Source organism: Anastrepha ludens, chromosome 2 (genome assembly GCF_028408465.1).
Source record: "Anastrepha ludens isolate Willacy chromosome 2, idAnaLude1.1, whole genome shotgun sequence".
Taxonomy (NCBI): domain Eukaryota; kingdom Metazoa; phylum Arthropoda; class Insecta; order Diptera; family Tephritidae; genus Anastrepha; species Anastrepha ludens.
In genome coordinates, this window is record NC_071498.1 from 158,970,480 (window position 1) to 158,994,301 (window position 23,822).

The 23,822-nt window shown below is 37.5% G+C and overlaps 2 protein-coding genes across 7 annotated transcripts in view; one reads left to right on the forward strand and one right to left on the reverse strand.

Moving 5' to 3' along the window:
• Positions 1-16,296, reverse strand: part of LOC128855510 (uncharacterized) — a 34,218-nt gene extending 17,922 nt beyond the window's left edge. The window contains exons 1-2 of the mRNA XM_054090470.1: positions 16,221-16,296; positions 6,503-6,625 (exon numbers count right to left, since the gene is read on the reverse strand). Of these exons, the coding sequence (XP_053946445.1) occupies positions 6,503-6,625; positions 16,221-16,296 (199 nt within the window). The remainder of the gene's footprint in view (positions 1-6,502; positions 6,626-16,220) is intronic.
• The window catches only part of LOC128855684 (uncharacterized), a 162,842-nt gene continuing 151,895 nt past the window's right edge, over positions 12,876-23,822 (forward strand). For 2 of the 6 annotated variants that reach the window (XM_054090802.1, XM_054090800.1), the window contains exon 1: positions 12,877-13,161. The gene's annotated coding sequence lies outside the window, so the exon portion shown is untranslated. Of the gene's footprint in view, positions 13,188-23,822 lie in introns of all 6 variants that reach the window. The other 4 variants (XM_054090803.1, XM_054090801.1, XM_054090805.1 and 1 more) reach the window with 4 other exon arrangements.

Consider the following 23,822-nt stretch of genomic DNA (forward strand, 5'->3'; position numbering starts at 1 on the left):
CGACATTTTCTATAACATCAAAAATGTCTGAACGGAATCGAAGAAACAAAATTGTACGTAATTATCTATTCCAGTATCGGCACCATAAACACCATTTACCATTAAATCACTAATTAATTCACTCATTCAGCGGCCTGGCTCGCAGTTTCGCCTTTATCAGAGAAAAAATTTAAAATATACCGAATTCGAATTGTATCTTTGTTGACTTCCATTGATAACACCCTGTAACCCACGACTGAATGGAACAAACAAAAAACAGCAATCGAAGTTTTTTAGTGTGAAATGTCACCTTGACAACGAGCATAAACTTTAAAAAGTTTTATCGATACTTCTCGAAATATCCATCACTTCCGCTATTACCGAGAAAATAATGGATTTCTTTTTCCCCAAATTTTAATTTTTGCGAAGCTTTAATAAATGATTTTTATGTCGTTTCATGAAAGTTAGAAACAAATATCCCTCATCTGCTGCAAGAGTGTTACAATTCATGAAACTAAAATGTCGAGAAAAATGACTTCAAAGCTTGCAATTTTAAAGACATATTTTCTGTTATCGATATTTTCTGGTAATCAATGTCGCCCAGAATTTTTTATAATACGAATACTTTCGCATTACGGACTTATGAATTTTAGCGCTCTTGCAGCAGATGAGCGACATTTTCTCGTCTTATTTTTAATTATATTGTAATACGATTTTTTGTTTGTATAATTATAATAAGACAGGTTAGGTTGACACAAATGTGAAAAAGAGGATTTAGGTAAGATATATATCCGATGCCTTTAGTGACAGCAGCAAACCAAACGAGATACCACTGCCACAAACCGTATCCGGGACACCGATAAGTAGAGATGAAGTAGTGTCTGCGCTCAACAGCATGAAATAAAGAAAAGCGGCAGGACCAGATGAAGTGCCGGTTGAAATCTTAAAACTAATCGATGGTGACAATATTCAACTTCTTGTGGAACTCTTCAATCATGTCTATGATACTGGTAACTACCCGCAAGACTAGCTCAAATCAACATTTATTACTTTTCCAAAAAAGAATCACGCAAAACACTGCAGCGAATATAGACTTGCAAGTCTTATGAGTCATTCGCTAAAAATATTTCTGAAAGTGATTTATAATAGAATATTCAAACTTGTGAGGAAGTAATGGGACAATCACAATTTGGCTTCAGAAATGGCATGGGTACAAGAGAAGCACTATTTTGTGTTCATTTGCTAGTAGAAAATTGCATGGACGTGGAAAAAGACGTTTTCTTATGTTTTATTGATTACGAAAAGGCATTTGATAATGTGCAGCATGAAAAGCTCTTCAACATTTTGAGGGCATTACATATTAAAGAAAAGGACATACAAGTGATACAAAACTTATATTGGAATCAAACTACACACATTTTTATTGACGGTGAAAAAACGAATGATGCACCCATTTCCAAAGGAGTACGGCAAGGATGTATTCTTTCTCCACTTCTATGTAACATCTATTCAGAAGCAGTTTTCCAAGAAGCCTTCGACAACACTGAGGACGGTATTAAAGTTAATGGCGTATATACCTATGTACCTTCTGCTCAAATATGAACGAGACTTTATCAATGAAACGGTCCGCGGATGACATATGGCAAAAATAAATTTTTTGTTGGATGGTAGGACTGTTATAAGCTTACATGGCAAATTTCAGCGTGATATGTCTCATAGCTTGTTTTCTGTGCTATTGTTAACAAGTCAAGCTCGAGTGTGTTCTTCGAATTTAACGATGGAAATTCAAGTTGAACAAAGAATTTGTTTGAAATTTTGTTATTCCAACAAAATTTCGGCTTCAGACGCCTTAAAAATGTTGCAGCCAACCTATGGGGACTCTGCTCTATCGCGTGCACGTGTTTTCCAGTGGTACAAATCGTTCAAAGAGGGCCGTACATCGGTTGAAAACTTGCCTCATGAACGTCGTCCAGCAACATCAGTAAACGACGAAAACATCGGAAAAGTAAAGCAAATTGTGCTTGAAAATCGCACAAATCGCAAAATCGGTTAACGCTGAATATTATTTAGGCGTTTTAAAGTGTTTGCGCGAGAACATTCGTCTTAAAAGGAAGGAATTGTGGGACAACAAGTCATGGTTCTTGCATCACGATAATGCACCAGCTCACACATCACGTCTTGTTCGCGATTATTTGAACAAAAATAATGTTAATATCGTTCCGCAAGCACCGTATTCGCCTGATATGGCTCCATGTGACTTTTTCCTGTTTCCCAAACTCAAGTTGCCGCTCCGTGGAAAACATTTTGAGACAATTGAAGTCATAAAAGAGAATTCGAAGAAGGAACTGAAATCCATACCGAAATGCTATGATGATTGGAAAAAACGTTGGCATATGTGTATCGCCTCCAATGGTGATTACTTTGAAGGAGATAAAATAAAAATTGAACAATAATTAACCGTTTGTGTTTTATTAAATCAGTCTCGTTCATATTTGAGCAGAAGGTATAAACAACATAAGATATGCTGATGACACAACTTTAATATCGGACAGCATGGAAGGACTCCAACGATTGGTTGATAGTGTGACAAGACCAAAGCCAAATATAAGGTATGAAAATCAATGTCAATAAGACAAAATTTATGTCAATCAGTCGTAAGAATGTCTACAATAATCTCACACTGACAAGTAATAACATGCCTATTGAACAGGTTAAGGGGACCAGGTGGTCTATAAATTTCACAAAATCGATTTTTTGTTTTTTCGATATTTCAAAAATAAAGTATCTTAAGAATATTCTGTGAAATTTTCATGCGCAAATTCCCAACATTATAGCTTCTACATCCCATTGGCTAGGTAGAGAGCGGTCAACACGCTCCTGTACCTCAAACTTTAAACTCATTTATATCGAAACGACTTTTTTCGGCACGGCGGGGATGAAAACAAAAAACCTATTGAAGCGAATCACTTGAAATTTGGATATGTTGTTCTCAACATGTATCGCTATCGTCGGAACTAGAATCATGATTTTATTTAAATAATTTCTTATTTTTTAAACTAAAAAACTAGTGAAAAAACCCGGTTTTACGAACTTTTTTTTTCAAAAGTGCGCCATTTTGTCAATTTTTCATTTTTTCGATTTATTCTAGTTCCATAACTGCACTCTTTCTTATTAAGAATCTTCTTGAATATTGTGTTTCAGATGAGTAGAAGTCTCGAAAACGTCTACGCCGTCCGGGTTCGATTTTTCGAGAGGGTAATCTTCAGCGGCATTTTCATAATAATAAATATTGTTTCAAAAGTAAAAAAAAAATTTTTTGTATGCTCAATAAACGTACTAATAAGCCCAAAATGTTGAAACATCGTTTTTTAAATTTTTAATGGCAAAAAAAAAAAATCGTGCAAATAGGTGAAGTTTTCGTGTTCTAGGCCACCAGGTACCCTTAATAAATTTAAGTACTTTGACCGATATATTAATGATACATGCGATGATTCAATGGAAATTAAATTCCGCATAGAAATGGCTAGAGCTGCTTTTTATAAATACAGCAGCGTTCTAAAAAACCATAGTTTTAATTTAAACTTAAAAATACGTTTTGTTAGATGTTATGTTCTGTCAGTTTTCTTGTATGGCATGGAAACTTGGACGATGAAAGTTTCTGATATGAATCGCATAGAAGCATTCGAAATGTGGATACTAAGAAGAATACTTAAAATTCCGTGGACCGACCGTGTCTCAAACTCTGAAGTGCTTCGAAGAGTAAATAGCGAAAGAGAGCTTCTACGGTGCATTAAACGCAGGAAAACAGCCTACCTGGATCATATATGCCGAAATCGTAAGTATAATCTTCTACAACTTATACTGCAAGGAAAAATTGAAGGAAGACGAGGCATCAGAAGAAAAAAATTATTCTGGTTGCGAAATATACGTCAATGGATCGGAGTCCAAAATATCGGTCATCTTTTGGAATTAGCCCGAAACAGAGAGAGAAAATCTATAAAAATGTTTTTATTTTTGTGAGCATATTTGTTAAGCTTTATTGTATTCAAAGAAGAAAAAGGTTAGGTTAGATTGGACTTGGTTGATCCAGTAATTGAATTCAGAAATTGATCCATAAAGATACCAAGTGTTTGTATGGAAAGTTTAGAACTTTATATTTTGACTTTCATTTATATTTTGACTTTCATACGCAGTAATTAATAGATAATTTATGTAGGTTGCTAATTTTTTGATCTGCCACGCTTTTTAATGTTGAAAATGATGCAGAACCTAAGCAGTTTATTCGTGTGTTGCTAAGTGCAGGACAGTGACAGAGTAGGTGTTCTAGAGTTCCTCTCGCGTTACATACTGCGTTACATATTGTGCGTGTATCGTTCTGCGCTAGCTACAGTTTGGCCGCGTACGATGGGGTGAGACAGTGCCTCGTCAGTATCCCCACTACAAGTTTACACTCTTTCCATTGTGCCTGTGTAGCATGATTTTCGCGGTGCTGCAAGAGCTGGCATTTTTCCCATACCTCTATGTCCAATCGTTGTTTGCAGAGAGGTGGTTGCATACCGGCCGTGCCAGCTACAGAAAGATTTGCGCCTGCTTTAGCATATATCCATTTTCTCGATTCCTTCAACTAACTTGTGGCTTGTTTTCTAGCTCATCCAACCTGTTCCGGCATTGTCGTACGCTGTGTGAGTTTGTCATTACAGTTGCTATTGATTTGATGGGTTTATTTGAGAGTTCGGAGGAGTGTTGTTTATGGCTAAGTCTGCTGCTTTCGTTACTGCAGCTTGGAACCCACTGCATGGGCATAGCGAGTTTCTGAAGGTATACTCGAAAGTTTTAGATCAAGTGTTACAGGAACTTAATTGATTTACTCGATGTTTTCTTATATACCATCGAAGAATTTGAAGAGTAGAGAGTCTGCAAACCTATGTCGCCCCTCAACTTGAGCGGAGCCAAACTTTAAATGCGCAAAGACTTGTTTAAAGTTCTACAATTCCATTATAACTCTTGTGGGTATGTGTATAAATTAAAATTCAAAAAATAGCCCTCATCGTTGATGAAGAAATAATGTTTCACTTCTAACAGTTTTGGAGAAGTAGGAAAAAACAAACTGTCGGCGCAGTCGCCTTCACTGTTGACAGTTATGATTTCGAAGCTGTAATAGACTTTGCTGGCGAAAGACGTAGCCGAATGGATTGGTGCGTGACTAGCATTCGAAAGACGTAGGTTGGAACCTCCGTGTAATACCAAAATGAAGAACATTTTTTTCTAATACCGATAGTCCCTCGGCAGGCAATAGCAAAACTCCGACTGTATTTCTGCCAAGAAAAAGCTTCTCATAAAAAATATTTGCTGTCCAGAGTCTAGAAGTACATATATATATGCAAATATACCTGTAAGAGACATTGCTTATCTAGGAACCAACATTAACACCGATAATAATGTCAGCCTTGAATTCCAACGAAGAGTCTGTGCTACTTTGGACTGGCCTTTCACTTGGTGTGTACAACTGGCGCCGGTTAGCACGAGAAACAAACTCGGCTAAAATCGCGTAAGCTGTTACCATGCCAATCAAGAAGAAAAGGATGGAAAAAACTTATCGTCAATCAAAAAAAAAAAAATCTCTCGTTTCATAAGGGTTATGAGGCAATGTAGTTGAAAAATGTCTCATTAACAACGTAAAACTTTTTTTATAATATTTAGCAAATTTTTCGCGAAAAACTATTACCTCTTATGCCCCTGTTAAAAAAACGATCATTATATTTATATCAAACAGAAAAAAAATCAAAATTCTTTTATCTCACACGCAACTGAAAATACGATAAATATTTCGAATATTATATATTATTAGATTTTTATATATTATATTAGAATATTATATATTATATTCCTTATATTCCTTTCATGCACACTAAACTTCTCAAAAGTAGTCGCTTCTAACCTCCTTCGAAAAAGGAAAGGATTTGCATCACAACTTAACTCAATGCGCACTTATTTCATAATTTTATCCAAATAAAAACCCTTTTCTCAACCAAGGATAACGAAACCATAAACAACTCATCACCGCCCCAACCAATATCCATCATTCACTTTCATTAAGACATTCGTAAAACCATCCAAAAAAGCACAAGAAAAGTTCTTCATCGAAGTGCCATGATTAAATCTGCGATGATGCCATCGAGCGGAAATTCCTACAGATGTGCTTATGTAAGCCATCTTCTCTACAATAAAAATAACAAACTACTGCTTACCCTTTTCCCTCCCCCCGAACCACCCCCACAGGCGCATTATGTAACAATTCGTTAGGGTACAACCCGCACAGTGAGTAAAATAGATCAATGACCCCCTGTACCACAAAACCACATAAAAAGACAAAACAAAAAAAAAAAAACAGAAAGGTTCAATAGCAAGAGGACATTAATATGCCTAGTACCGTTACTAATCGTATTTCTCATACTCCATTAAATTAGTTGTATGAATGACATTTGAACGTCGTAACTACCTTCGATACAAAATCATCACTCACCTTTACTGTGCAAATAGCTCTCTGTATGCGTGTATGTGTGCGTGTGTAGAGGTATGTATCCTATGCGGACGCTATGTGCAGCCAAAAGTAGGTGAGTAGGTTTTTCGGCTCGTCTAGCAATGGCTTAATGCGTTAATCGGCTGTTGTTGTTGTATTCGGAATGTTGTTGTTTTTTTTTTAACGTTGACTTAAGGTGGACTGAAAGCGTAAACGAAATAATTCGATTTTTTCACTTTAACAAGACTTTTTGCTTATTTGTTAATTTTGGTTTTTTGTTTTTTTTTTTTGTATTTGTTTTTTTTTTTTGTTTAAGTACGCGGTTTTTGCTCTATTTTCAGACAAATTTTTAGGGGTTGTGGTCACGTTGCTGGCTTATCACTCACTCGTGGTGCGCTCGCTCGCTCGTTTGCTCGCTTGCTTGCTCGTTTGCTTTGTGTGGTATGCACACTCTCTATTCCCGTTATGCCAGTACTACAACTCGTACGCTTTTATTGCTGATACAGAATTTTTCGTCGTTATTTCGATTTTTCGACAGTCGAATAATTTCTTGCTTTACTCTAAGGATAATCACCATTAAATGTATGCTTTATATCTGGACATATACATATGTGTGTGTATATGTAAGCACACACATATATATATTTTTTGAAAAATTTTCTTTCAGCGCACACTTGACTTACTTTGCGTTAATTTGAAATTTTAACGGTTTTTTATCTTTTAACTTTCAAATGAAACTTTTGAATTTTTTTTATTTTATTAAATTCTACAATTTTGTTTTGAAACTTTTTTGTTAAACCAAAAACTTTAACCAAATTTTATGGTAAAAAATTTGAAAGCTGCAAGTTAACTGCGTTCTCTCTGAAATGAACTGTCTACAACGGTGATGAAATTTTCACTGAGTGCAAAGTATTTTACGGCTTTCCTTGGTACCCCAGAACGTAGTAAAATTGCGTCACATGCTCGATGCTCGATGTGAAGAGTGAGCGCGTGAGAATGAAATATTGATACAGAGACTTGGCGATGCTTTTGGAAATTGGAAAAGCGCCCGGCGCCACCCTCAATGTAGTGAGTTAGTGTCTTGATTTCTAACCGATTACTTTTGTGCTTATCTCTGAGGTCGGCTTAGTAGGCAAATTAGAGTTTTAAGTAGTAGGCGGCGTAAAAAAAATTAATAAAATTCCTATAATATTCCAATTAATTTAATTAATATTATAAATAATAACAAAAATACTTTACCAGTCAGTTAACAGTAAACGATTAACCGCTACACTCTCACCTCCGTACCATCTACCTGACCTGGGTAACTAACTCATCACACCCACACCTCTCTCACAATTTTACGCACACTCGCGCTTCAATTGGAACTTCGAAGAGCGAAAGCCAAAAAAGCAAGAACAAAAAAACAAGAACTAAACAAATAAACAGCCAAGCACCAAGAACACTAAACTCACTTACACACAGACACACACATCTACATGCCAAAGTTTACTACTACCTTCTTGATTTACTCACTCAGTGTGTACCTTTCGCGCATGTCCTTTTGCATTCGGCATTCTCCTCACTTATTCTTATCGATTCAATAAAATTTCTATGCTCTCAGCATTTTTTTATTTTTTTTGGTTTTTGTGTTTTTGTATTTTCACTCTTTTGCCCGTTTGTTGTTCTTGCCTTCTTGTGCTTCGCTTTTTTACGCTTGCTTGTACTTTTTCATGATTTGAATTCTCCAAAGCTAAGCGAAAGAAATGTCAAAATAAAAAGCCCAATGAGTGCAATGCAAAGCTGTGCACTGTTACCTGCCTCTTTTCGTGTGCGTAAACAACAACCCCATTTAGGTGGCTCTGTCATGTGTTGTGTGGTGTGGTAGGCGGTGGTAGGTAATTTATAGTTGGATATGAAGGTATTTGAGGGAGGTGTTGGTACACATATCGGAAATAGTTACTCTTTTATCAACTATACTCCCTATCTCTGCCCATGGGTTTCTGTCACGTACAACTCGAATTCGAAGGATTTGTTGCATACGTACGTATGATATACGTATGAGCATTAGGGTGCGACGCTCGTTTTATGAAGAGAGAGAGAAACGGCAAAAAGAAAAATTAAAAAAGTAAAAAAAAAAAAATTTTTTAAATTAAAACAAAAGAAAAAAAAATAGATAAACAAATAAAAATTAAACTAAAAAAATAAAAAACAAAAAAATGTTATTACTTTTCCATCAGGTTTTTTAAATTCTTCTTCTTCCTAATTGGCGCTATAACCGCTTACGCGATTTTGGCCGAGTTTAACAAAGCGCGCCAGTCGTTTCTTTCTCGTGCTAACCGACGCCAGTTGGTGAAGCCAAGTCCTTCTCCACCTGATCTTTCCAACGCAGAGGAGGCCGCCCTCTTCCTCTGCTACCACCAGCTGGTACCGCATCGAATACTTTCAGAGCCGCTCATTCTCATACAGCTCATCGTTCCATCGCCTGCGATATTCGCCGTTGCCAACGTGCAAAGGTCCAAAAATCTTACGGAGAATCTTTCTCTCAAACACTCCAAGCGTCGCTTCATCAAATGTTGTCATCGTCCAAGCTTCTGCGCCACACGTTAGGACGGGCATGATGAGAGCCTTGTAGAGTGTTAGCTTTGTTCGTCGAGAGAGGACTTTACTGCTCAGTTGCCTACTTAGTCCAAAGTAGCACTTGTGTGTGTCGATTCTCCTTTCGTGGGTCTTTTGACGTATTGTAAATATTTGGTCGATGGTAAACTTTCCAGGTCTAAAGCCACACTGATAAGGTCCAATCAGTTGGTTGACGGTGGGCTTCAGCCTTTCACACAATACGCTCGCTAAAACCTTATAGGCGATATTTAGAAGACTAATCCCGCGGTAATTGGCACAGATTGCAGGATCGCCCTTCTTATGGATTGGGCTGAGTTCACTTAAATTCCAATCGACAGGCATGCTTTCATCCGACCATATTTTGCATAGGAGCTGATGCATGCACCTTACCAGCTCCTCGCCGCCATGTTTGAATAGCTCAGCCGGCAGTCCGTCGGCGCCCGCGGCTTTGTTGTTCTTTAGCCGCGTTATCGCTATTCTCACCTCGTCATGATCAGGTAGCGGAACGACAATTCCGTCGTCAACGATTGGGGTATCGGAATCCTCACATTCTCGGTGACATGCGCAGCTGTCACTGTTTAATAGGTTCAAGAAGTGTTCCCTCCATAATTTAAGATTATTTTGTACGTCAGTCACCAGATCGCCTTTGCTCTTACAGGAAAACGCTCCGGTCTTAAAACCTTCTGTAAGCCGCCGAACTTTCTAGTAGAATTTTCGGGCGTTGTTCCTATTGGCCAGCATCTCAAGCTCCTCGGACGCACGTATTTCGGCTTCTCGTTTCTTCTGTCGGATAATACGTCTCTCTTCGTTTTTCAGCTCTCTGTAGCGATCCCACATGGCTCGCGTTGCGCCCGATCGCAGCGTGGCTCTATAGGCGGCATCCTTTCTTTCTGCGGCAGCATGACATTCCTCGTCGTACCAATTGTTTTTTCGGGCTCGCCGGAATCCGATTTCTTCTTCGACGGCGGTACGTAGGGAACAAGAAATGTTGTTCCATTGCTCACGCATGCCGGTTTGTTGGGCAGTGCTCTCCGAGAGCAGGAGTAAGAGTCGAGTGGCGAATCTGTTGTGACTGCAGCTTTTCGATGTCGAACATTCTTTGCATAGGTAGATGTACGTTTTTTGCGGCACAGAGGCGGGTGCGCAGTTTGGCTGCAACAAGGTAATGATCCGAGTCGATGTTGGGTCCTCGGATCGTACGTACATCTAATACACTAGATGTCTTCCATCTATCACAACATGATCAATCTGGTTTCGTGTTTTTTGATCAGGAGACAGCCAGGTGGCTTGGTGAATCTTTTTATGCTGGAATCTGGTGCTGCAGACTACCATGTTTCGGGCCCCCGGCGAAGTCGATCAGCCTCTGTCCGTTACCGGTTGTTTCGTTGTGCAGGCTGAATTTTCCGACTGTGGGACCAAAAATTCCCACCTTGCCCACCCTGGCGTTGAAGTCGCCAAGCACGATTTTTAAGTCGTGGCGGGGACAGCGCTCATAGGAACGTTGCAAGCGCTCATAGAAGGAATCTTTGGTCGCATCGTCTTTCTCTTCCGTCGGGGCGTGGGCGCAAATTAGCGATATGTTAAAAAAACGGGCTTTGATGCGGATTGTTGCAAGACGCTCGTCCACCGGACAGTACTTGGCGACGAAGTCTCTCTCCCACAACAAATCCAACACAGAATTTGCGCTCCTTTACATGACAGCTTTAGGAGACGTCACAAGATCCTACTCTTTTCTTGCCTTGTCCCGTCCATCGCATCTCTTGAATGGCAGTGATGTCAGCATTCACTCTCACTAGGACATCAACCAGCCGGGCAGTGGCACTTTCCCCATTGAGGGACCGGACATTCCAGGAGCATGCCCTCAAATCGTAATCCTCATTTCGTTTGCAGTGACCGTCATCAGTATAGGGAGGTCTCATCCGAGGCTTTTTTAAACTTTTCATTGGGGGGATTTTTAAGTGGCGGGCCCCAAACCTAACGCACAACCAGCTATCCTGGAATGTTTCGCCTTCTCACGTTAGCTCACTCCCGAACGGGTGTTCGGAAGCTACCCAGAGGATACGTGTCCGTTGTGAGCTGCTTGAACCATATGCAGAAGAATCGTCCTGGCCACTCCCAAGTGAATGGCGATCAGTAACTTTCCCCACTTGCGTGGACTTCTACTCATGGAACCATCCTAAATCATTAAAACTTTAAATTGAGAAAGAAAGTTTAGCTATTAAAAAAAAATAAAATTTCAAATTTAAATAATTAATTTTTTTTATAAATTTTAAAAATGAAATATTATTTTTTCAATTAGGCGTCAGTTTTGAAAGACCCCATAATTTCATATACTTCCATCTCATGTTTTACCGAAAAATAGTTTTCTATTTAATACTTCCTTCATTTTAAGCTTCCTCCGTAAAGTACAAAAATTGGACAAAAATAAAAAATTTTTGAAATTTAAAAATTAAAAGAAAAAATTATTGAAATTTAAAGATTAAAAAAAATTTAAATATTTTAAGGTAATTTAAATTTAAATAATTTGATATTTTCGATATTCCATTTTAAATTACATTAAATTATTTAAATTTTCGAAATTTTTAAATTTGATTAATTATCTTTTTTTTTTTATTATTTATTAGTTTAATATTTAAACCTAAATTTAAATAATAGCACATAATTTTAATTGTAAATTAAAAATAAAAATTATTTTGACTTAAAAAAATTGATAAAAATTTTAAATTAAAAATAAAATCTAAATTTAAATTTAAATATTTATATTTTATATTAAAACAATGTAAAAGGAAAACAAATAAACTATTGAAATTTAAAAATTTAAAAAATAATATATTAAATAATTTAATGTAACCTAAATTTAAATGGTTAAATATTTTCCATTTTCCCGTTTTAAATTACATTAAATTATTTAAATTTTTTAATTAATTTCAATAATTTATTTTTTTAATATTTAATATTTAAACTTAAATTTAAATAATAGCAAATTATTTATAAATGAAATTAAAAGACAAAAATTTTTTGAATTAAAAAAATGTTAAAATAATAAAAAATAGATTATTGAAATTAAAAAAAAAAATTAAATAATTTAATATAATTTAAATTTAAATAATCTTCTTAATATTTTAAATTTCCTTTTTTTGTGAATTTAATATTTTTCATTTTAAATTACACTAAATTATGTAAACATTTTTTAATTTTTAAATATGAATAATTTATTTTTTTTTAATTATTTAATAATTTAATATTTGAGCTTAAATTTAAATAACAGTATACAATTAACATTTGAAAAAAAAAATATTTTCACTAAAAAAATTTTGATCGGAAAATATTAAAAAATTGTTTTCAATTAAAAATGTATTTCGAATTAAAAATTTTTTATTGAAATTAAAAAAATTTAATTGAAATTAAAAAAATTTTAAATTAATTTTTCTTATATTTAATAATAATTTAAGTCCTAATTGTTTTATAAATTTCGAAGTTACATTTTTTTATTTCTAATTAATTTGATTAACTTAAGCACAATCAGCAGAATTTTTTGAAAATAATTTTTATATTTAATTTTAATCCAGCCCAACTACACAACACTGAAAATGCAATTCAGCGCTTCAGCCAGCCTGCAGCTGAATACTGCTAGACCATGAACGCACCATAAAAGAGAATAACGAATTGGTCAAAAGCTACCAACGAAAAAATATAGCTACTAAAGAGCAGGCCAGAGTAACAACAGCAACAACCACTGACAGTAAAGCGAGATAAAAAAGCCCAGCTACGCAAACTGGAAATGACTGAAATACGTAAACATAGCAACAACAATAAGAGCGGAGTAAGCAAGGCTTAAGCCATAAGTTTGACACTGAATGAGCGGTGGAAGCAACAGGCGATAGCTATTAGCCACAAGCCAAACATTGCTGCTCTGGCGAGATCAGTTTAAGCGAGACAGTCGAGTGGAAAAGTTAACAAACGCGCATGAAACGAGTAAACACTGAAACGTCGAAGTTTGTGGAAAACGTGAAAAATACATAGTATTTAATAACAAGTGGTGACTAAGATTCAATGAAAGCGAAGTGAATAGTTTTTCTTTTCTTTATTGGTTATTAATTTTTTCATTTGCGCTTGCGTGCCTTTGTGTTGACTATTCAATTACATCCATCTTTTGTGTGAGAATTGTAAAATTTACTTAACTGCAAACTGCATTTTTCATATATTAGCAGAGTATCAATAAAAACGCTAGTGATGTTTGGCTAATTGCAGTGCAGCTGCTTGGTTTGGTTTGTGTAGCAGAAAGAGAAGAAGTGAAGTAAGCAGCGAAAAACAGAGCCAGCCAAATTATTAAATAACTTAAGTCATAAATAATTTGATCGCGCAGTTATTTCCTTATACTTACATATACATAGAAACACTTCTGACAATTCGTGGGTGTTACCAACTTTGATCTGCTTCGACGGCTGTGCGCTGAGCTGTTGATGTTGTGTGAGTGAACTTGAGCTGGGCTGCGGACAGCAACTAAAATACACAGTCTCGCCCAGTTTAAGGCGAGATTCAGCCACCACGCGCAAAAGCCAATAAGAGAACCTACTTATGGGCACAGATTCACTCACACAAATATGCGCACGTTTGTTCTCTTAAGCCAGTCTTGGGCTGGCTCTTAAAAATGTGCCTCGCCTGCAGTGGGAATTTTTGGCAAATATTTTCGGTTTTATGAATGTGCGTATGTATGTATATGCGTATGTATGTATGTTTACCCGAATGTATTTGATTTTTTCACACAATTCATTCAAGTCGGCGTTTGGTCATTAACACTGGAATGCATTTGCATTTTCACGCAAACTCGCTTGGCTACTTGTACGAGCTGCGATATCTGTGATTGAGCTTCGAATAATTTTTGCTTTGAATCTACGCCGCTTAATTCTATTACGCTTTATTCCGCCAGTGTAGCGCGAAAGTGTCAGATATACAGAAATAAAAATAATTGGCGCGTGAAATCTGATGTCAAGGTAAAGCCAACAAATTGCCCAAATTTTATACTCCATCACAGTGGGGTTCACTGCACATTTACGTTTTAGAATTGCGTTGTATTCATTTTATTGCCCACCTTTGCATGCCATTCGTACTTGTAACAAAAATCGAGCACAAAGTGGAAAGAAGTTTATTACTTCATAAAAAACAGTGTTGAAAATTTGCTTATTAAAACTCTGATGTGTATACGAGGGTCATTCGAAAAGCTCGTGCAAAGTCAGAGAGATGCCACTACTGGCGCGTATCGAAGTTATGTTTAGTCAGTAACATCTCGGACTATGCACTCCCGCCTATACTTGCCATTACAGCGTTTACGACCCTCCTACCCTCAAGGGAGGAGTGAAAACGGGGCGATGTAAGACAGGCGAGCTCATCCATGTATACACACATGGCTCAAAGTTTGAGGGTAGGGTGAGCGGAGGTGTATACTTCGAACATCTGGGGATCTCCTTCAGTTTTCGGGTCCCCGACTACTGTAGTGTCTTTCAGGCTGAACTGAAGGCAATAATGAAAGCCGCGACACTGATACAGTGTGATGCGATATGCGGAAATGATAACTACATTTTCATTTATAGTCAAGCGGCTATAAAATCTCTCACAAAACAGTCGACAACCTCTAAGCTAGCCATGAATTGCCGCCCATCTCTTAACGAGATGGCTGAGTTATTTCACCTAAAGGAGAAATACATGGGTTCTTGGCCATCGCGACACTGAGGGTAACTGTAGAGCCGATGAACTAGCGAGACTCGGCACCAAATTGTCCAATGAGTACATAAACGATGACATAGGCATACTCTTCCAAACATGTAAGCTACTCATACTTGAAGAAATTGTAGGGAAAGCAAACGAAAGATGGCGTAATGAAGCCACCTGAAAAATCGCCCATCAACTGTGGCCGACTCTCAATGCTAAGCGCACAGAATCTCTGCTAAGCTAAAATAAACACAGTCTTAGTACACAGATCTCAGTCATAACAGGGCACTTCCTAATAGGTAGACACGCCCAAATGATGGGTGTGCAAGCACATGACTTCTGTAGAAGTTGTCCTGATTAGGAAGAGACAATGTCGCACCTACTGTGCCACTGTCCTGCTCCATCCCGGCACAGGTTTACTATTCCGGGTAAACAATTTCTTAATGTGTTGGAAGACCTCAATTCTGCAGAAATCAGAGATATTCAAAAATTTTTGGAAAGCTTACACAAGTTTTCACAATGGGCTATGAGCCTGAGCGTGTCGCACAGGACAACCGCTTCAACTTAACGCAGCAACATCTCTTCTCTTGGAAGAACATACACCAAGTTTCAGGCAGATTGGTCTATTTCTTTATATTTGACGTTCGTTTGAACCGATTAAGTCGAGTGATTTTCTGTTTAATCACCGTAGCATATCAGCTCGAGCCTCAGCAGTTGTCGTGGACAAATTCATGAAAATAGGACTCCAATTCGTTTCACAACCCCCCTATTCTCCAGACTTGACTCCCTCGCATCCCTCTGACGACTATTTGTTATCTAATTTGTAAAATTGGCTGGCGGGAAAAATATTTTATTCAAACGAGTAGGTGATTGTAGAAACGAATGGCTACTTTTCAGACTTGTACAAATCCTGTTATTCAGAAGGTATCAAGAAACTAAGACAACATTGTACTCTTCTTCTTCTTTAACTCAGCCTTATCCTATTTCCAGTCGGCTATCTATGTGCGAAATCTCCAGGTCACGCGGTCCTGTGTCGTCACTTCGCTGATCTTTCTGCATCGCATGTCGTTTTCAATAGTGTTTTCCAGGTTCTTGATGGTCTGCCTGGCTCGCTTTTCGCTACCTCCAACTGCAAGTCTTGCCTCACTGTTTGATCCTCTGGTCTTCTCATTACATGACCGTACAAGCGTAGGCGGTTTTCCTGGAGCTTAGTGCTAATTGGAGCAACTTTTTTGCTACCAAGAATAAATGTGTTTTGAATCTTTTCCTGCATCCGAATTTCTGTCGCGTGCAGTTTCAGCTCTACTTTACGTGGTACAGCTTAGCACTCGGATGCATATGTCACTGACGGCCTGATCATGCTTTTGTAAATTTTTCCTTTTAATATAATTTTTGTGGAATTTGCATGTCGCACGGGACACCGAAGGTTGCTCTCCAGCTTTGCCATCCACATTGAATTCGGTGAGTAATTTCTCGTTCGAAGGTGCCATCTTTGCTGACATGCGAACCCGGGTATTTAAAGTTATCAACTATTTTGAGGGGGGCATAATTTATTTTAAGTGCTAGACTCTCACAACTAGGACAGTGTTGGACGAAGTGTATTAGCCTAAAAGGGCGACTATGTCGAAAAATACAAAAAATGTATCACAAACAATTAAGCAGTTTTTTTTGTGCGAACTTTTCAAACGACCCTCGTGTGCATGTAAATAACTTTCGGTTGCTGCGACACTTTAATATACCCGCGCGCATTTGTGCACAAGGGTATTGTAATTTTGTTCACATAACGGTTATGTGTAATGGCATAAAGGAATCGAGTTCGCTGTAGGCAAATATACTTCTGTATAAAAGTTCTCAGAATAATGAGAGCATTCAATTTAGCCATGTCTGTGGGTCCGTCCATTCGGGTACAAGATAACTCGAGCAGAAATTAATATATTTCAATGAAATTTGGTGCACAAATTAAGATTCTACAGGGTGGGCTGGTACTGGAAGTGGGTGAAATCGGTTAATAACCACGCCTACTTCCCATATTCAAAAACCACAAAAAACCCGATATTTCTGTCATAATTAAAGCAAAATTACTCAACTTTTTTACAACTAATGAGCCCCAAAATAATATGTTCAAATTTTCAAAAATGTGGGGTGCACACGCCCACTTTTGGGTAAATTTTTATATCTCCATAAGGACTTAGAAGCTCTTCCAAATTCTGTGCAAGTATCTTTCCAAACACATTCGGTTCTAAGCTGACGAAAGAACCATCTCGGCTTTACCATCTCGATCAAAAAGTTCCCAAAGTGGCTTCATTCAGGAAATTCAAAATGCAAGTTTATTCCTGAAAAGTGATATTATTGACTTCGAAGAACTCCCCATCAACTGCAACACACTTATACTAGCGTTTGATCCAGCTCTCGAAACATTTCTGGTACAATATTTTCGGTATAGCCACTAGAGCCGTCTTCCATTTTTTCATTACTTCCTTCGGGCTGTTAAAACTCGTTCCTCGTAGTTCTTTTTTGATTCGATCAAACAGAAAAAAATCGCAAAGAGCCATATCAGATGAATGCGAAGGCTGTTGGATGGTATTCGTTTCGTTCTAGGTCAAAAATCCACGGCTAATGATGGCACTGTGCGACGGCGCAAAAATCCACGAGTTTTTCCCCCAAAAATTGTCTCTTCTTTAGACGAATTGCTTCACGTAAACGTGTCATAATGCCCAGGTAAGAGTTCTTATTAACTGTCTGATCCTCTGCCAAAAATTCGTGATGTACAATACCGCTGTAATCTATAAAAGCCGGGAGCAACACTTTCTTTTTGGTTTTAGAACGATTTGGAAAACGACCTCTTCTTTTGGTCTCAGTTCATTCGGAGTTCTCCACTCTCATTCGCCTTAAGCCTGGATGCTTGTCATACTCACAAACCCACGTCTCATCTCCAGTGTTGGTTTGATGAGTGTTGAGTCGCCTAATGAATGTTTAGCCTTGAAAATCATGTCTTTGGCGATATCAGCGCGATCTCTTTTTTGCCTGAAATTCTGGTCCTTTGGGACCAAACCCATATCACAAACTACAATGTCTTGAATAAGATTGCAGTTGAAAGATACATTAAAGGCGTATTACGGAGTAAAAAGATAGACCTCGACGCAGTACAAGAAAGCGAGGCCTCACAGACAGAGACATAAGAAGACGAACCTGTAGCATGAAGCTGGCTACAATCATGGTGGACACAGACGTGGTTGAATAGAACTGATCCATTTCATGGAGGTCGTTCTGGGCGCTCCTGAAGTAATGCAGAAAGTTGTCCCGTGAATGGAGTCTCCCCAGAATAGTAGGAGGGATTGTTTTAGTGGCAACACTACTCAATGCAGTAGGCGATGGTCGCTGTAAGTGCGAAGAACCCTACCTCACCCAGCAAAAAAAAACAAAACAAGACCAATTTTTCAGCAACTCAAATCATTAACTATGTCTGAAATAATGTCCTGAGTGGATCCCTAAGCAATGTTCAAGTCTTCTTCCAACTCTCTGATGTTTATTGAATGATTTGCGGTGACTGATTGATGCGTTCACCAGTTTTCGTTGTCGATAGTCTGCAACTGCGTTCGTTATCCTCGATGGACTCACGATCTCTTTTGAAGGGTTTATGTGATTCATTAGCAGCTGTTTTCTCTAGAGTATCATTGCCAAAAGAGTTTCCCAACATATCCCAGGTTTTGGCACCATTGAATCCATTTTCAACGCAAAATTTGTTTCGTTGTTCCAAATTCAAATTCATTTCTAAAACTATAGGGTTTTCCAAGAACAGGTGTTACAGGTGAATGGATTGCGCTATCGAGAGATGATTAACTATTTTTTATGGTCGGAATTGGTTGGATTTTCAAGAAGACTGCACTACGTGCCACACAAGCAACGAAACCATTGATCTTTTATGGGTAAAGTTTCCGGACCGAGTTATCTCTTGAAGAGGTGATCACAATTGGCCACCGAGATCTTGGGATATAACATCTTGTGACTTTTTTCTTTGGGTTACGTGAAAGAGAAGGTCTACGCCAACTGCCCAGGGTCGATTCACAAGACCTCAAAGATGGAATCGGGAGGCTATGGAGGACATAGGGCAGCCACTTTGCAATTCGGTTATGGAAAATTTCATAAAAAGTATATTGTCCCATAAGCGTGGTCGTGGTGGTCATTTGCCTGATGTTATTTTCCACTATTAACGGCATACCTTCCTCTTTATAATGAAATATGTTTCCGATCATTTATATTAAAAAATAACATTTTTCTTTGAATATTAAACTAACTCCTTTTATTAAAAACCCTTTATAAAAAATCGAAAACACGTGCAGAAGTAGATTTACCACAGACGGCGTTACTTTTATATTGGCGATAAAATTTTAGTAAAAATATTAATCACAGATGTGGCAGTCAAACACAAAAAAAAAGACAGAACTTGGCGGTTGTTCCTGTAATTTTGTGATCAAGGTGGTATATCCCGTCAATATATTATATATCCGGACTGTCACTCCACAAGATTGCCCAAGCATTGCCCAAGCACTTCACAACATTTGAGCTGGTACAACAACAACACAAATTGCTTTCCACCTCATTTAGATCCGGCATATGTAAATACCTTTCAGATCGAGTAGAAACCACGCCCACTTTTTTATATCAAGCCTAGTTTTCCAACTCCCCGCTTAATGTTGCAAGCTATAACTCTCACTAACAGCCAGTTCAAATAAAATTTTACTAAAATATGCCCGGCCTTATATTCATTCCATCCCAACCGAATTTAGCGCTTCCTTACTTGTTTTTGTTACAAAATTTGCATACTATTTATCGGTTATTATTGTATTATCTAAGCATAGTTAGTGGCCAGCATTTGGTTTCCAGTTTTCAGTTATGAGTTTATTTTTATTCTTTGTTTTCGCCTTGTCATTGTTGTTTTTGTCATCTCTGCTATTTTCATTGAATGGTTGACTGACGAAAATCGCATACATTTTTTTATTTTGCTATGGTTAGCGCGCAATAATTATAGTAAATTTGTAGCTAATGTACGATAACACGTCGACTGCCAACAGTGAAATAACTTGTAATTGGCACTCCAGGAAATACTGCAAACTAAAGGCTTACATATAGTCTGTTCACTGCCGATATTTGTGTTTCGTAGAAGGAATGGATAGCCACGGGCATGGTTAGGTCAGGCTGTGGTGGTTGTCTACTATGGGACACACTCAGGCTCATACTCCATTGTAATGTCGCTTGGATAATCTGCCCTTATCTCTTCTAAAAGGGGATTGATGCCATGGCATAGAAGGTGCAAAATCGTCTATTCCTCTTCCTCATTCAGACAGCTTCTGTAGAAGTCACGGACATAGAAACCAAAAGGTATTTCTTTGAGTTGTCTAAAAAGCTCGCCAATAAAGTGAGAGATGAAAACACCAATTATACATTTATTTATTAACAATTTTACTACTGTGATTAATTGAGAGGTGTATTGCTAATGAATTTATATCATGCGAGCTCATTTATTCTTTAAAATCTTTACTATTTTGTCGTATGCCAACATTTCACTTAACATATTTAAACATCTTTGTCAATAATCAGAATATCTATGGAGGTTGAATTAGTTTTAAAGGTTTTTTTCGAAGATTTGGGGCTTTATTGTGAAAAAACGGTACCAAATATTTTATTCGAAGTATTGGCCATCGCTAGCTACAACTTTCGCCCATCTTTCGAGCAATTTCCGGATGCCGTTTCTCCAAAATTCTGGCCGCTGCTTGGCTATCCATGACTCAACCCATATTTTGGTAGCCTCGTACGAGGAGAACCGCTGATCCGCCAAATCGAGACTCATATGCCGGAACAAATGATAATCGGAGGGAGCTATGTCTGGACTATACGGCGGGTGGGGTAACACTTCCCAGCCAAGCGTTCCAAGGTATTTTTTGACAGGTTGAGCAACATGCGGCCGAGCGTTGTCATGTTGCAAAATAACCTTGTCGTGCCTTTTTACCGTTTCCGGCCGTTTTTCTTTCAATGCCCGGCTTAAACGCATCAATTGCAGTCGGTAACGATCCCCCGTGATTGTTTCGCCCGGTTGGAGCAGCTCAAAATATACGACGCCGACCTGATCCCACCAAATGCAGAGCATGATTTTCTTGCCGTGAATATTCTGCTTGACCGTCGACGTTGATGCGTGGCCGGGCAAACCCCATGATTTTTTGCGTTTTGGGTTATCGTAGTGGATCCATTTTTCGTCGCCAGTCACCACCCGATGCAAAAAATCCTTCCGATTTTGTCGCTCGATCAGCAATTCGCACGTAAAAAATCGCCGTTCGACGTCGCGCAGCTTCAACTCGTACGGGACCCAATGTCCTTGCTTTTGGATCATTCCCATCGCTTTAAGACGCTTGCAAACGGTTGATTTATCAACGCCCAATGATTCAGCAAGCTCTTCTTGGGTTTGGCACGAGTCCTCGTTTACCAATTCCCCCAATTCTGCGTCCTCGAACTTTTTGGGCTGGCCAAGACGCTCCTTGTCTTCGGTGTGAAAATCACCACTTTTGAATCATCGAAACCAGTACTCACATGTTGAAATCGACGGAGTATGGTCTGGGTAGGCCTCCTGCAGCAATTCACGGGCTTGGGCTGTATTTTTTTTTCAAATTGAAGCAGAAAAGCAAAGCTTCCCGCAAATTGCGTTTCGACGGCACGAAAGTTGACATACTCGGAGCACGAAAACACTGCGTTGTTTATACTTCAGCGAAATGACAGATACTGATAAACAAAGCCTAGGGATGAGGCTTTGTCATGAATATATATTCAGTATTGCCAACGCGATAAAGTGATAAATAGCGCCATCTGTGTGTCACCTTTAAAACTAATTCAACCTCCAATATTAAACTCGAAATCTGAAACGACCTTCAATTCATACAGCAGCGCACATTGACCCTCTTCTATGAATTCGATTTGATGTTTCCGCAGTAGTCTTTTTAGTTTAAACTAAATATTGAATAGGCAGAAGTCACACTAAGCTAAATCAAGTTAATTTTGGGGCTGATGGGGTTGATATATGGGATGTAGTTTTGACCAAAGGCCACGATAATTCATTGCAATGTCAGTCTTGTCCTGCACTGAAAAAATTGCCTGCTCTTTTTTATTTGGTATGAGGCTGTATGCATAGGCTGATTTAGTAGCTTGAGTAAACATCTTTAACTTCTTACGTTCATAAGTTAAGTTTACGTTTAGAGTGATTACATTACAACACTAGTAAAGTTGCTTCGTTAAAGTCTAGACATACAAGGCCTTCTACTGCATCATAACTCTTTCGGCTGTAATAATTTTATTCCACAAAATAATTTTATGCAACTTCATTGCTTAATAAAATCAGACAATATAAAAACTTTTTGTAGTTGTTCACAATATAGAAGCGCAACTCAGTAGCTAATAGAGATAATGGCATAAAATTGGACCATCAAATCCCTCCTGCAAAAAAAAAGCAACTTATAAATATTTGTAAGTGTGTGAGTCTGCGTGTTGCGTCGACAATATTCGCATTCACTTTATGATCGTGTAAGTCATCTAGTTTAGGCTCACACAGCGCTATTAAAAACATTGAGCTGATTTTACAAATTATAAAAGATTACTAAGTAAATACTGTTTTGCTTTTTTATCACAGTTTTGACTTCTATTACCAGTAAATATAAAAATATACGTCCATACCTCCACGAATTACCTTTAGTAAAATCGACATCCTATTTGGTAGTTTATTGCATGGTGAATGGCTACCATAGTTGATTTTTTTTTTAATTCTGTAACAGAGTGTGAACATCAAATTTTTTCTAACTCTTATATTAAAAAAAATATATACGACAATGTATAAGTATGCCAATATATCTACTACAGAACGCTCCTTTTCGATTTTAAATAGCCGAAAAACTTTTTCCAAGATTCGACTGAAGAAATAAAAAAGAACTTTTTTGCGCTTATGACAGTTCAGTCTCCATTTGATCAAGTCATTGAGGAAGTACAATACATAATTAATAAATTTGTGTGCAAATGGTATATCTGCACTAATCTTAATATACATAGATATAGATATATATACATATACATAGATAGATATCGATAGATAGCTTAACTAAAAATTATGGGGTGTAGGATTCAGCAGGAGCAAAGAAATTTTATGTTGAAATACATATTGGCGCAAATTTAATTATGCAATTGATTGATAATTGAATAAATTTTACTACATAAAAAAAAATGATTTTGTCTAATGGAAATCTTTAATTTGACCCTTATGCGCTCCACTGCTTTTTTGTTTGTACACAGTAGCTGTGTAGTTTACCTGTGTCATATGTGACGTGTCAAGGCATACAATTTTATTTTGATAAAGTTGATGAACGAGCAGCATTTAGAAATTATTAAAAACAAATACTACCGAAATTCGTGTGCCTACAGGTCCGGCGCAATAATCGTTGGTAAATTTGAGTCATCATATGCAGAATTAAATGCTCCTGGGTTAGTGAGACAGTGCTCTGAAGTGTCGAAGTACCAAAAATAAACCAACTGTAATTCAAATTGAACTAAATCTGTGGACTTTATGTCTTTCTCAGCGATCGGAAATCTCTCGATTCACATTGTGAAACCTCAACTTAGGAGGTTAAGCTTCTTGATCATTTAAAGTGCCGAAAATTTTCCGATTCAATTCGGCAAAAGTTTTGCTATGCCCCTATTCTAAACGCCTATATACACTTGTGTTCACATCAATAGCAGTGCGGCTTATTGCAAAATTTTGACTATTTTTTTTTTTTTTTTAATTCTTTGAATTTTTTGATAAAAATATAGTTTCTATAATAGTTCTACAAGAAAGAACAACGTAACTCGAAGTTTAACATCTTGTAGAAATTAAAAAAAATCAAAAACATTTTTATCAAAATTTCGTAATTTTTTATTAATTTTTTATTACTTAATTGTTTCCAAAATGTTTAGAAAAATTTAATTTCTGCGGCGTTATAGCCTA